At 37.8% G+C, this 12031-nt stretch overlaps 1 protein-coding gene across 1 annotated transcript; it reads left to right on the top strand.

Annotated features, from left to right (window-relative positions):
• The first annotated feature begins 273 nt into the window (after positions 1–273).
• LOC129237167 (uncharacterized) lies at positions 274–8436 on the top strand. The gene is made up of 4 exons (XM_054871671.1): positions 274–752; positions 1582–1728; positions 7216–7285; positions 7416–8436. Exons 1-4 carry the CDS (start codon positions 705–707, stop codon positions 7628–7630), a joined length of 480 nt encoding a protein of 159 aa, XP_054727646.1. The 5' UTR covers positions 274–704; the 3' UTR covers positions 7631–8436.
• The last annotated feature ends 3595 nt before the right edge of the window (positions 8437–12031 follow it).

Here is a 12031-nt window from a genome sequence, read left to right as displayed (position 1 = left end):
TGAAATTTTTTCTGGTGCAAGAGCTTGGTGCCTGGCAATGCCCCCTTTTTCTAAATTCTGCGTAAGGTGAATTAATAAAAGGTGATTTCGGTAGAGCAATAACACATTTACATACATTTTGTTTTGACATTTTGGTTGCTTGACTGTTAAAATACCAATGGGAATGTAAACAAACAAATATGGCAACAACAAAGAAGAAGGCACTTTGACACAAACCTGATGCTAACCGAAGTCACCCTGTGTGGATTCGCTTTGATTACGACATTTATCCACTGAACATTTCAGAATCTCGTTGGACTTCCTCGCGTAAAGATATTTGTGTTGATGTCAGATTAGTTTCGTAGTAGTGCTATTCGCGGATTGTGTTTTTATTGTAAACATACATATACTAATCAGTAAAATACTTAACAATTGATTCTGCGCTTTGTGTGGGGAAAGTGAAAATAAAAGTATTGAGTGTGATTATGCACCTGTAGCTGAATTGAATAACAACAACAGTTTGCATTATTTCTACGCGCGCATGAGAGATATCAAAACGAAAGTGGAGCAAAAACCAAATAACGGCGCAAAACAAAACAGCTGTTGCTCTTTTCGCGACTACTGCGTAATCATCCAATTCAGCATCGTCATCGAAAATATTAGCAACAGATTGCAAAGTGGGAGATAAACTAGGCCAAAAATTGCCAAATACATAAGCAAGCAGAATGGCGGACATAAACGAATTGTTAGCATCATCATTTGTGCGTGTTAAGGTAATAATGTTCATTGAAATTGTTAGTGACAAACGCCCATAACTAGGCACTAGCAATACAAATGGATGTATGAAAAAATATGTCGTGGAGGCTTCGTTTCTGTTTTGTGAATAATATTGTGGGAGGCTGCCCAACAGTATATAGATGCCCTTTATGTAGCTGCTAGTTTGTTTATTTTATTTAAAGTTTGGTAGATGCCGAAAAACTGTGATAGCACAAAAAGTACGATAATTTTTATCAATGTACAATTCAATGTCAAATAGAACTTGAGCATCTCTGTATACTTAGTACGAGCTGGAGTTAACATAAGTATCTACTTATATACCATACAATACTTACTCAAAGGGTAGGCAGTCAGAACGTTATCAGAATATTTTACATACATTACTATTCATACTTATCTTTCTGCTAGACGACTAAATTAAATTTGATTCACAATTAATCGTATTGACGGTGAGCAGTGACTCAATTGCTTTTTCAATGCATTAATGGAATGAATTGAAAACATTGTTAAGTTAAGCAGTACATTAGTACACCCCCTGGACCGCAAGTATTTTCCGAACGTAGTGGTTGTGGTGATGCCTATGTATGAATCGTAGCCGCAAGCATCTAATATGTACATATGCATTTGCATATTCAATGCGTTTGAAAGGCAATTTCGTTTTTTTTACCTCCCACTGTATCAAATGGTTTAATGCTTATGCGTATACATATACTGCTTGGATGAATTTTAATGGCTTCTCCATGGATTTTCCTTCAAACACCAGTTTAAATGTAACTGAAGTCTTATCTCTGTAACTTACTACATTTTCAATTCTCAATGTTACAGCTCGTCGCTTTTGTGCACTTTTTCTTCATCACAAATGCTATGCTGGGTACTTGGGGGCATGGAGCTTATGAGTTTTACAATTTTCTCTTTATTATTGCCATGTTCTGGACAATGCATTGCAAGGAATCCATTGAAGCTGCACAAGTGGTAAGTATGCAAAAGTGATAGTTCGTATATGTACAAACATATTCATGTTTGTATGTATGTATGTACAGACATACAGTGGTGGCTAAATCATATGCAACTATTACCCTAATATAGACGATACTTTTATTTGCTGTATTCAAATTGAACAAAATCTATACTTATAGAAACCAATAATTAAATAACAACTTAAAAAATGTAGTTATTTGTTTTTATAAGACTAATATAATAGGCTAATTCATACAAAGCTAATATTTTATTTTACTTGCAAGCAACATTTTACAAAATTTTATAAAAAATATGTTCTATAATACCTTCTACATCTCAATGCTGATAGAATTTAGTTATCAGTAAAAAGCTGCTTGATATTTTTTTAAATTTTAATTGTTAATTTGCTTATTTCTAAAATACCTATTAACTGAGTTAATTCTGTCATATAAATATTTTGCTAAAAGAACGACTATAATTTAGTGCCAATAACCGATTAGTACACATATACATATGTTTGTATGTATTTATGTACTTATGCATACATATGTATATATATACAAATTTGTCGCTGATGTAAACTGTAATAGTATGATTGTCCTTGATTGGACACTAAATTAAACCAAACGTAACATTTAAAGAATCGTACTGAAAATACATACCTACATATGTATATAAATATGCACATATGTTATATGTACCTATTGTGCATACATATGTACGTGCATGTTAAGACAGGTTAGGTATGTACGTGCAAGTGATAACCAGCTGCTAACTAATAATGTAATGAACGACAGCTGCTGAGTTACATTTCCAACTATTAACATACTTACATATGTACATACATGTACTCTTATTTTATATACTCTGGTTGCTTTGTGGATACATGTGTATATTTATTTACTTATTTGTAGATGTATATATACTCGTGTAATAAGCTTATAACTTATTCGAATTTTGGAAGTAACTCTTTATAAAGTTGAAACCATTGCATATAATATGAATATACATATGTATGCTATTATTTATGACTATGTATGTGCATATATTGTACGTCTGAGCTTTTATTTATAATATTAAAACAATCTTTCGTTCACTCCTAAAAACTTACAGCTAATAAAATAAGCGAATATCGTGTTTAGAATGAATAAATTATTGATTATTATTGTTTGCCGTAGCTCGGTTGTTCAATGGGCAGTGTTAAAGTTGTCGGTCAATCTTTCTACTTTTGAACCCTCAAACTATGGTAGTTTCGTTTTTTTTGCTCCGCAATTCCCCGTCAATGACCGTATTCATGGCGCGAAAGAAAATTAAAAGTGGTACCATATCTAACCTTCCTGTACCACCTACTATATTTTTACCTCTATGTGTAAATGGTAGTACAGTGGACTCCGCTTAAATAACAACATGGTTAACTTAAATGAAAATTCGTATAATTGAAAAAATTTCTTGAGGGAAAAATTAAAATGTATGCCAATACAAATGCTTCTAAGTGAAATGGATTCGAATTGATATTAGGAAAACAGTTTTAATTTAAACTCAAGCTCAAATGAAAATTGCTTATTAGTATCCTTTTATATATATATTAGTTGCAATTGTACAACGCTTTTAAAAATGAAAAAAAAAATACGTTTTAACTTAAAATTGTCTGTTACGGCCACAGTAATAAAATCCTGATACAATTGCACTTTTCATAGTCAAACTTGCCTGTACCTCATTCGAGGTATGTGTATTGTGTCTCAGACTCTCTTATTAATCTAAGATGGCATAAGTCTGCGATTTGTCTATTTGCCTATCTTCCTTCCGTACCAAGCTAAGATGCTTACTTCTTGATCCAGATTTATATCAGGCCAAGAACAGTCACTTCAGCAGCATTCCCCAAAAATGTATGGACACTGTTTAATGCAAGTGCAAAATTAAGTGCGATGATGTCTCCGGGGACAAGTTATTAGAGCATATCCCGAATATGAGCAAATGACTTTACAGCCTACAATGGCAAGTGAGAACGCCTGTACGCATAACTTGAACGCGAAGACAAAATAAGAAAGTACGTAATTGCTTTTAAGCAGAGTCGACTGTATGTGTTCTTTTAGGAATTACTTATAAATTCGTAAGAAAATGGCTAACATTGCGTGTTGCACACTCTTTGCTTTTGAATGTTCGTAATAAAAATCCTTGTACTCTGTTCCCCCCAAAGGCTGCTAAGAAAATGTGAATGTGTGCATGCCGAATGTCGAGTTCACTTCTAACTTTCTTTTTGAGATTAATGAATTTAAGCAAATTGCGAGTATATGCTGACTACATGCCACCCCTGACGATTACCGCCGCCCCACATAAACTAGACCACACGTAAAATTAGAATTTGCAAATTTGATATTAGCTACATTTTATACACGTATACGAATGTATATGTGTGTGTTTGCGCTAGAGCTTCGAAAATCAAACGTAAGCGTCGTGACGTGGTATGATAAATAGGCGTATACAAGCATGTGTTCTTGTATAGCAGTTACATTAATATAAAAGTCAGTAACGTCATCGACGCTGGCCACTGGTGTAGCGGGTGAAGCAGCAACTCCATTCCGTTGGTGTTTGAGTTTGGTTTAATTAATGAGTTGATAATCAGTTTTTTCTCCCATATTTGTAGGTATACCACATAAGCACATATTTAGTATGAACTTGCATTTTTCGTATATTTGCTTAAAATTATTGCCCAACTGGATCAGGTTTATTTATTTCATTCAGATGCTTGTCGCCAAGCAAATGAATAGTAAGCTGTAGAAATTGTTTAAAAATAGTAATAGGTCTATCGATAAGTTCGTGCGGTTTTACAACAGATGGCGTAACTTGATTATTATTCCATCGATCCACATTTCCAAACATTCATTGGAGAGCTACTGTCGTAAGGCACAAACGTCAGTATAAGTTTTTTATTTGAAGCGTAAACAACAATATTTTTACCACACTTGAAAATGTCGAATTTCGTGCCAACTAATGTGTTTTTGCGGGGAATTCTTCTTCATTATTTTAATATGAAGAAAAAAGCAGCCGAAAGTCATCGTATCTTGGTGGAAGTTTATGGTGAGCATGCTCTAGCTGAGCGAATGTGCCAGAAGTGGTTTGCACGCTTTAAAAGTGGTGATTTTGGCTTGGAAGACGAAGAACGCGAGGGTGCGCCGCCAAAGTTCATGGATACCGAATTGGAGGAATTGCTCGATCAAGATCCGGCTCAAACGCAAGAAGAGGTTGCAAAAACTTTGGGAGTTGATCAATCAACCATTTCCAAACGTTTAAAAGCCATGGGAATGATCCGAAAGGTAGGCCATTGGGTGCCGTATGAATTGAAGCCAAGAGACGTTGAACGCCGTTTTATGGCATGCGAACAACTGCTTCAACGGCACAAAAGAAAGGGTTTTTTGCATAGAATTGTGACTGGCGATGAAAAGTGGGTCCATTACGACAATCCAAAACGTCGGGCAACGTATGAATACCCTGTCCATGCTTCAACATCGACGTCGGCGCAGAATATTCATGGCCTGAAGGTTATGCTGTGTATCTGGTGGGACCAGCTGGGTGTTGTGTATTATGAGCTACTGAAACCGAATGAAACGATTACGGGGGATGTCTACCGACGACAATTGATGCGTTTGAGCCGAGCACTGCGAGAAAAACGGCCGCAATACGCCGATAGACACGACAAAGTTATTTTGCAACATGACAATGCTCGGCCACATGTTGCACAAGTGGTCAAAACATACTTAGAAACGCTCAAATGGGATGTCCTACCCCACCCGCTGTATAGTCCAGACCTTGCGCCATCCGATTACTATCTCTTCCGATCGATGCAACATGGCCTGGCTGACCAGCACTTCCGTAATTACGATGAAGTCAAAAAATGGATCGATTCGTGGATTGCGGCAAAACCGACCGAATTTTTCACAAAGGGAATCCGTGAATTGCCAGAAAGATGGGAAAAAGTAGTAGCAAGCGATGGACATTACTTTGAATATTAAATTTGTAACCATTTTACGTCAATAAAGTTTCAAATTTCGAAAAAAAACCGCACGAACTTAACCATAGTCCTATTATTATCATGTACATATTTATTATCGTCGTATATTTTCCTCCCGTTTTACTCGTATGTATTTCATTTTTATCTTTTGTGGGCTTTTACAAAAAATTTTTTCCATAATAGCGGAAGTTTGCAAATTTAAAAATGTTATTAGTTCTTTTGTTAAATAAATTCTTTATTAGCCTAATATTTACTTCAGATGTTGTTGCTGTCGCTGCTTATACATACATTCTCTTTAGCTGACTCTTTCAACCTAAGTCTTTTTTGGTTGGCGCCTCTGTTGTCAGATGGTAGAAGAATAATTCCTTTTTGAGAACAGCATTGGAGTTGTTGTTGTTGTAGCATGGGAGTTGCTAATTCGGATGTATCTTTCTGACTTTAAAATTTACTTGAAGAATCTTGGGCCGCGGTAAAATAGCTCTGTAAACACCGCTTACTAGCCCAACCAGATGTTTCAGGTTTTTCCAAACCATTTTCCGAAGAATTCCCGACTCTCATTTTGGTTTGTTGTTTTGAAATTTGGCAAACCTGTAACACATCATCAGTGCTTTTCGTTTTTGTATTTCATTATTAATACTTTCTTCGCTGACTGCTTTGCACTTTTAAATAGGTGGATATGGTAAATAAATCGTAATATTCCAAAGGTGCTGTGTGATAATATGTCAGATCTTGTCACTTGCGAGTGCGTCAAGCAACTGAATTGGTTAACTAGTGCCTTCAATTTCTTGTAGTGTAACGACTTGTACAACCTTCACAATCGCAAAGGCTTAAACGGATTCGAACATCCTCAACATCCTTGGCAGACATCAATTATACCCCTAACAATTTTTTAAGAACTAAATGAAAAAAAGTATTTTTTCTTTGTGGGTTTTATTTGAAAAAAATTTTATAAGATTTTCGAAGACTTCTTTAAAAGATAATGTGAAAAAACATTTAGGATGAAAAGTCATCGTGTAAATAGGCTCTTTGTTGCGGAATGACTTGCGCCATTTCGATACGTAGAACCGGTGAAGAGTAAATGATAGTTGTTGTTATAAAAGATTTATTGAATGCCAGGGATGATAGCGGCTGCCACGTCATCGGGAATTCGGCAGCCTTCGCCTAGGCTAGGCGCAGTGCAGTCATGTGAGTCATCGCCAATCTCATGTATCGGTGGGCCCACGAAACGTACTGCAGCTTTGACAGGGAGGGTCCAAAAAAAAAAAAAGAAGTGAGTAGGTACTTAGTGTCATGAGGCGGAATTCAAGTTTTATAAATGTATGTAAGTTGCCAACAACCCCATGTACCTCATCGCTTTTTCTGTTTGCTTAATAAACATGTAGTAAATATTCTTATGACGTTAATATTATTAGATATTATTTCGCAAAATAATTCACTATAAAATACTTCATGCATCTATCCCTCCTTCATTGTAATTTTTCGTTTACTTGCAGGCGCTCGTCATAAACGTTTCAAGCATATTCTTTGATTTAATATGCATAATAGTATATTTCGATTTTATGAGTAAGTTGTATAAAAATCGTTTTTTAATTCCTTGATATGTATGTAAACATATTTCCGTTATATTATTATATTTTTTGTTCTTTTCCATTACACATTTAATAAAAAAAAAAACTATTCTAAATTTTTTCAGACGGCTGGGCGGTTGCTTTTTCTATCATCAACTTAGTTATACGTCCAATCACTGTTATATTACTGTATCGTGAGTTCAGTTCACGTGGCGGTAGCTTACAAACAGGTTCTGTGTTTCCCACCACACAACAGCGCACGTATCAGGACATAGATCGGCCTACACAGCCTACGCCAACAAACTCACAGCCTGGACCAAATGTCGCTAGTATTTTCTAAGCTTATGGCCAAGTAGCATAGAGAAAAAATTTAGTTGGAAATCTGGCGATTTGTTACCAGAATTGCGTATACACTCTGACAAAATAGTGTTCCCTTCTCACTGATTTATTCTATTAATTTTGTTTAATTTTATTGTTTCAGTTATCGAAAGTGAGAGCCTCGAAAAAAGTTTTAGTATTAATGTGAAATCTATATACTTCCATGTAAAAAGAAAATAATTATTTTTTATTTTTGCTCTCGTCTAAAATAATATATGTATTTGTATCTATGATTGTGCGTATAAGTTTTGTTCGGGCACGAAGCTAATCACATTACTCTCTGTGAGATTTAAAATTGAATACAAATTCTGGAAACGAAATTTTTATTATTGGCAATGTTAAAGTTACTTTTCTCAGAAATATAATTTTTAGAGCAAATTGAAAAGTAATATTTATAATTCTACATCCTCAAGAATACAATAGTCAAAACAGTTGTGTATGTTACTTTGACTTTATGAATAAATATGAATTATCTGTCAATTTTTGTAACGCGATACTTAAATTCATGAAAATAATATGCGTGCAAGAAATTCCTAATGTAGATGATAGACAACGAAATATTGCATATATTTAGGCGCACAACTATATAGCTATGACTAAATTCAATGTCGCACTGCATTCAGCCAGTTTTTCGCCGAGTAACTAATTAATAACGATTTCCCCATTAATTTGATATTTTAATAGCTGCTACAAACATCAAGTCTTAACAATAAACTGTTAATATTTTTAACCCGTTGAAGTATGACCTTAGCAGAAGTGGAATCAGAATTGAAAAAAAAACTGCTCCAAGTATTTAAAAGGACTGCTCGTAAATATGTACCTACTTAAAAACAATCAACAAGAAACGCAAACACTAAATATGTAATTGACAAACCCCAAACACTACCATTTCGATGGGTTGAAAGCAATAGTTACCGCCCTTAGAAACATAATACTAGTGTTTCGCATGTACCTAACGTAAATGAGCTAACAAATTTCGAAAATTTAATTGAACCAATGGCAAAGAAACAAAACTTTATTTATTTAACTGTGAAAGATTAATTGAAAGATTAAAAATTTTAAGTCAAATGAAAGGCGAGTTAGTTCAGAAACTAACTGCGCTTGCATATTAACACATACATATATTTTATATTTATATATACGCATAAATTGTTAATGGTATAGGGCGGCAGTTAAAATTTTTACTTATGTATCGTATGTACTAATTTGTGAAATAAAAAATATATTATGATAATTAAAAAAAAAAAGTAATATGAATTTGTTTAATACTTAATAGTAGAGAAGTTGCATGATTCCGTGATAAAAGGTTTGCTCAGTGCGCTGCCTTATCGTTTCCTCTTGACGAATCGGCTCCTTTAGTAAGGCACTGGGTTGCTAATTCTAGAAATTTTGAGTAAAAGTGGAGGAAAAGTTAAATTTGTAGGACAAACATTTCGTTCTCAAAAGGCTGTGGTTATAAGCTACAACTCGTGCAGTGGTTTGTATTGGTCTGTCCAGGACCAGCGTGACATGTAAGCACATCATAAAGCATTTTGTGGGGCAATGTGCGCGATAGTTGGACTTTTTGACAATAAGAGGCGGTATCACTGTATTATCATCATCATCGCTTTAGTAATTGTAGGATTTGCTGTCATAGGATTTTGTTGCCATATAGCAACAACTATAATGCCGAAGAAAATTGTCGAAGGTAATCTTACTTAACATCTCGACACTCAATTCTTCTTTTTACAGGAGTTTTCGACAAATTTGATTGTATGCGATGGCAATATTTTAAGTGTGGGCATTGCCATCGAACAGGAAAGAATGACGCCCAGATTCTGAGTGAACCCTTTTTGCAAAGAAGAGAAATGCATAGTTCAATTCGCTGTCAAACAAGCAAAATGACAGCCCACTGCTTCGCAGATATTGACAATATATGGCTTAAAATTGGCCCCTTCTATTCGCCACTTCTCTGCTCGCTATGTTGTTGTTGTAGCATAATACAAGCCCCATCAGTTTCGGGTATTTCACCGGTCATCTTCGTCTAGCTCATCCAAAGGTAGGCCCAGGAAGCATGCTGTTTCGACAGATTGAGTCCAGAGGGAGAGGGGTGTTAGATGAGTAGGTTTTAAGCGGCATGTGAAAAGGTGGTTAGTGCTGTTGTTGTTGTAGCAGCATAAACATTCTCCATACATGTACGGGGAATGCTGCTGAAGTGACCGGATATAAATCCGCGTCGTTTTGGTAACGTAGAACCGAGTGTCGTTAGTGTCGTGCGGGGTGCCTTCACATGCCGGACATATGTTTGGTATGTCGGGGTCAATTCTGGATAAGTAGAAGTTTAACCTGCTACATATCCAGAAAGTAATTGTGACAGTGTTAAGTGGGCCTCACGGGGAAGCTGGAGTTCTTCATGTGCTGTAGGTGGTGGTTGGACTCCGATTACGGTTACACCCAAAATTTTGGGATTGTTAACATTCGGAATTGGTGTGTCATCCACTTTTACCTTGAGTTGCACTTTGAGCTCCTTTGTATAGGTGGTAAAGAGGGTCGCCGTGGACTTAGTGGGGAAAAGTTGGAGATTCCTCGCAGTGAAAAAGTGAGATAGATCGCTGAGGTAGATGTTCACTTTGGCGCATAGGCCATCAATGTCATTGCTCGACGCCATTACCGTGCAGTCGTCAGCGTATGAGACCAGGGAGACTCCCTCTGGTGGTTGGGGGAGTTCCGATAGGGAGAAGCTGAACAGCAAGGGGGAAAGGACACCACCCTGCGGAATACCTTGCTTGATCTTCCTCTGCTTGGATGTTTGGTCTCGAAAGATCACTGGCGGGTGACGGCCACTCAAGTAGTTGGCGGACCACCTCTTCAGCCCTGGCGTGAGTGTCGCCTGATAAATATAATCTAGTAGCGTGGAATGGCTGACAGTGTGGAAAGTTTTCTTCAAGTCCAACGCTACTAAGACAGTCCTCTCGCAAGGGCGATGCCCGTGGTTTATTTGGGCGTTTATGACGGTGAGTGCTGTGGTGGTGCTGTGCACTCGTCGGAAACCATGCTGATGTGGGGCTGGGGCCAGGTGTTTCGTGAAGAGTGGGAGTAGGAGGGCTTCAAGTGTCTTCACTACTGGGGAGAGGAGAGTTATCGGCCGATAAGATTCCCCTGCTTTCTACTTGTCAGGGATATTGAGAGTGGCCAATGACAGGTTGAAAACCCTTGTGCGGGTTCTACGTTACCGGAATGACTAGGGTTTTTCCCGACCAAGCGATGCCGCTCCAGTAAACTAGCCCTGTCTAGTGAACCGTTTATCTCTGCTCGCTATCTTTATACTCGATTAACTTGAAACATTTGCATGCGAAAGCAACAACAAAGTTATCGAGCAAGATTTACCCCCCCTCCCCCCGAGGATTTTCCGAACCAGTGATACGCAGTGGACGAAGCTTCAGACCTACCAGAATACTGCCATCAGGACCGCGACAGGATGTCTCCTGATGTCCCCTATCCACCATTTACATGACGAGGCGCACATGCTCCCGGTTAAGGAGCATAACAAAATGCTCGGCAAGCAGTTTCTGCTTGGGTGTCACCGTAGGCCTCACCCATGCAGACACCTGCTCGAGCCTGAGCCACCTCCCAGGCACATCAGGAGACACTTCCTCAACTACGTGGACGAGATCCAGGACAAAACGGACAGACCTCTCCAGGATCAGACAGTATACAGACAGGCTATTAACGACATTCATCGGGAGACACTTACCACCTTCCTAAGCTCCCGACCCCCGAATGCCGTTATCGGAGTCCAACCACCACCTATCGCAGACGAAGAGCTCCAGCTTCCTCGAGAGTCCCGCGTAATATTGACACAATTACGTTCTGGATATTGTAGCAGGTTAAACTCCTACCTATCCAGAATCGACCCCGACATACTAAACATATGTCCTGCATGTGAAGGTACCCCGCACGACACTAACCACCTCTTCACATGCCCCATCAAACCCACTTATCTAACACCTCTCTCCCTCTGGACCCAACCCGTCGAAACTGCCAGTTTCCTGGGCCTACCGTTAGATGAGCTAGACGAAGACGACCGGTAATTTACACTACACTGACAGGGCGAGATAAGTTCATTTTTACTAGTTGCTTCATCTATCCACTTGCTAACGCTTGGCAAAAAGAAGAGGCCTAATATTTCGGGACATGAATTGCCAAATTCATTCAATTTCTTTCCTCGATTGGCAATTTCATTGGATCAAAAATCTAGCGTCGAGATGTCTAGTTACCTTAGAAGGTGATCAAGCCGATGAGAATTTGGGGATTTTTCTGCTCAAAAAGTGCCAGGAATTTCTCTCTTACATGAACCGCGTTTGATACAGCCCGCGAATAAACT

The sequence above is a fragment of the Anastrepha obliqua genome, chromosome 2 (assembly GCF_027943255.1).
Source record: "Anastrepha obliqua isolate idAnaObli1 chromosome 2, idAnaObli1_1.0, whole genome shotgun sequence".
NCBI lineage: Eukaryota > Metazoa > Arthropoda > Insecta > Diptera > Tephritidae > Anastrepha > Anastrepha obliqua.
Note: the sequence above shows the minus strand (reverse complement) of the source record. Positions and strands in the feature narration are given on the sequence as shown.

What these genes read in the sequence shown, in the direction of transcription:
- LOC129237167 (XM_054871671.1), top strand. Translation starts at nt 705, where the DNA reads ATGGCGGACATAAACGAATTGTTAGCATCATCATTTGTGCGTGTTAAG. An exon ending in CATCATTTGTGCGTGTTAAG is followed by an intron (nt 753 to 1,581) that starts GTAATAATGTTC and finishes TCAATGTTACAG; the next exon opens with CTCGTCGCTTTTGTGCACTT. An exon ending in AGTATATTTCGATTTTATGA is followed by an intron (nt 7,286 to 7,415) that starts GTAAGTTGTATA and finishes AAATTTTTTCAG; the next exon opens with ACGGCTGGGCGGTTGCTTTT.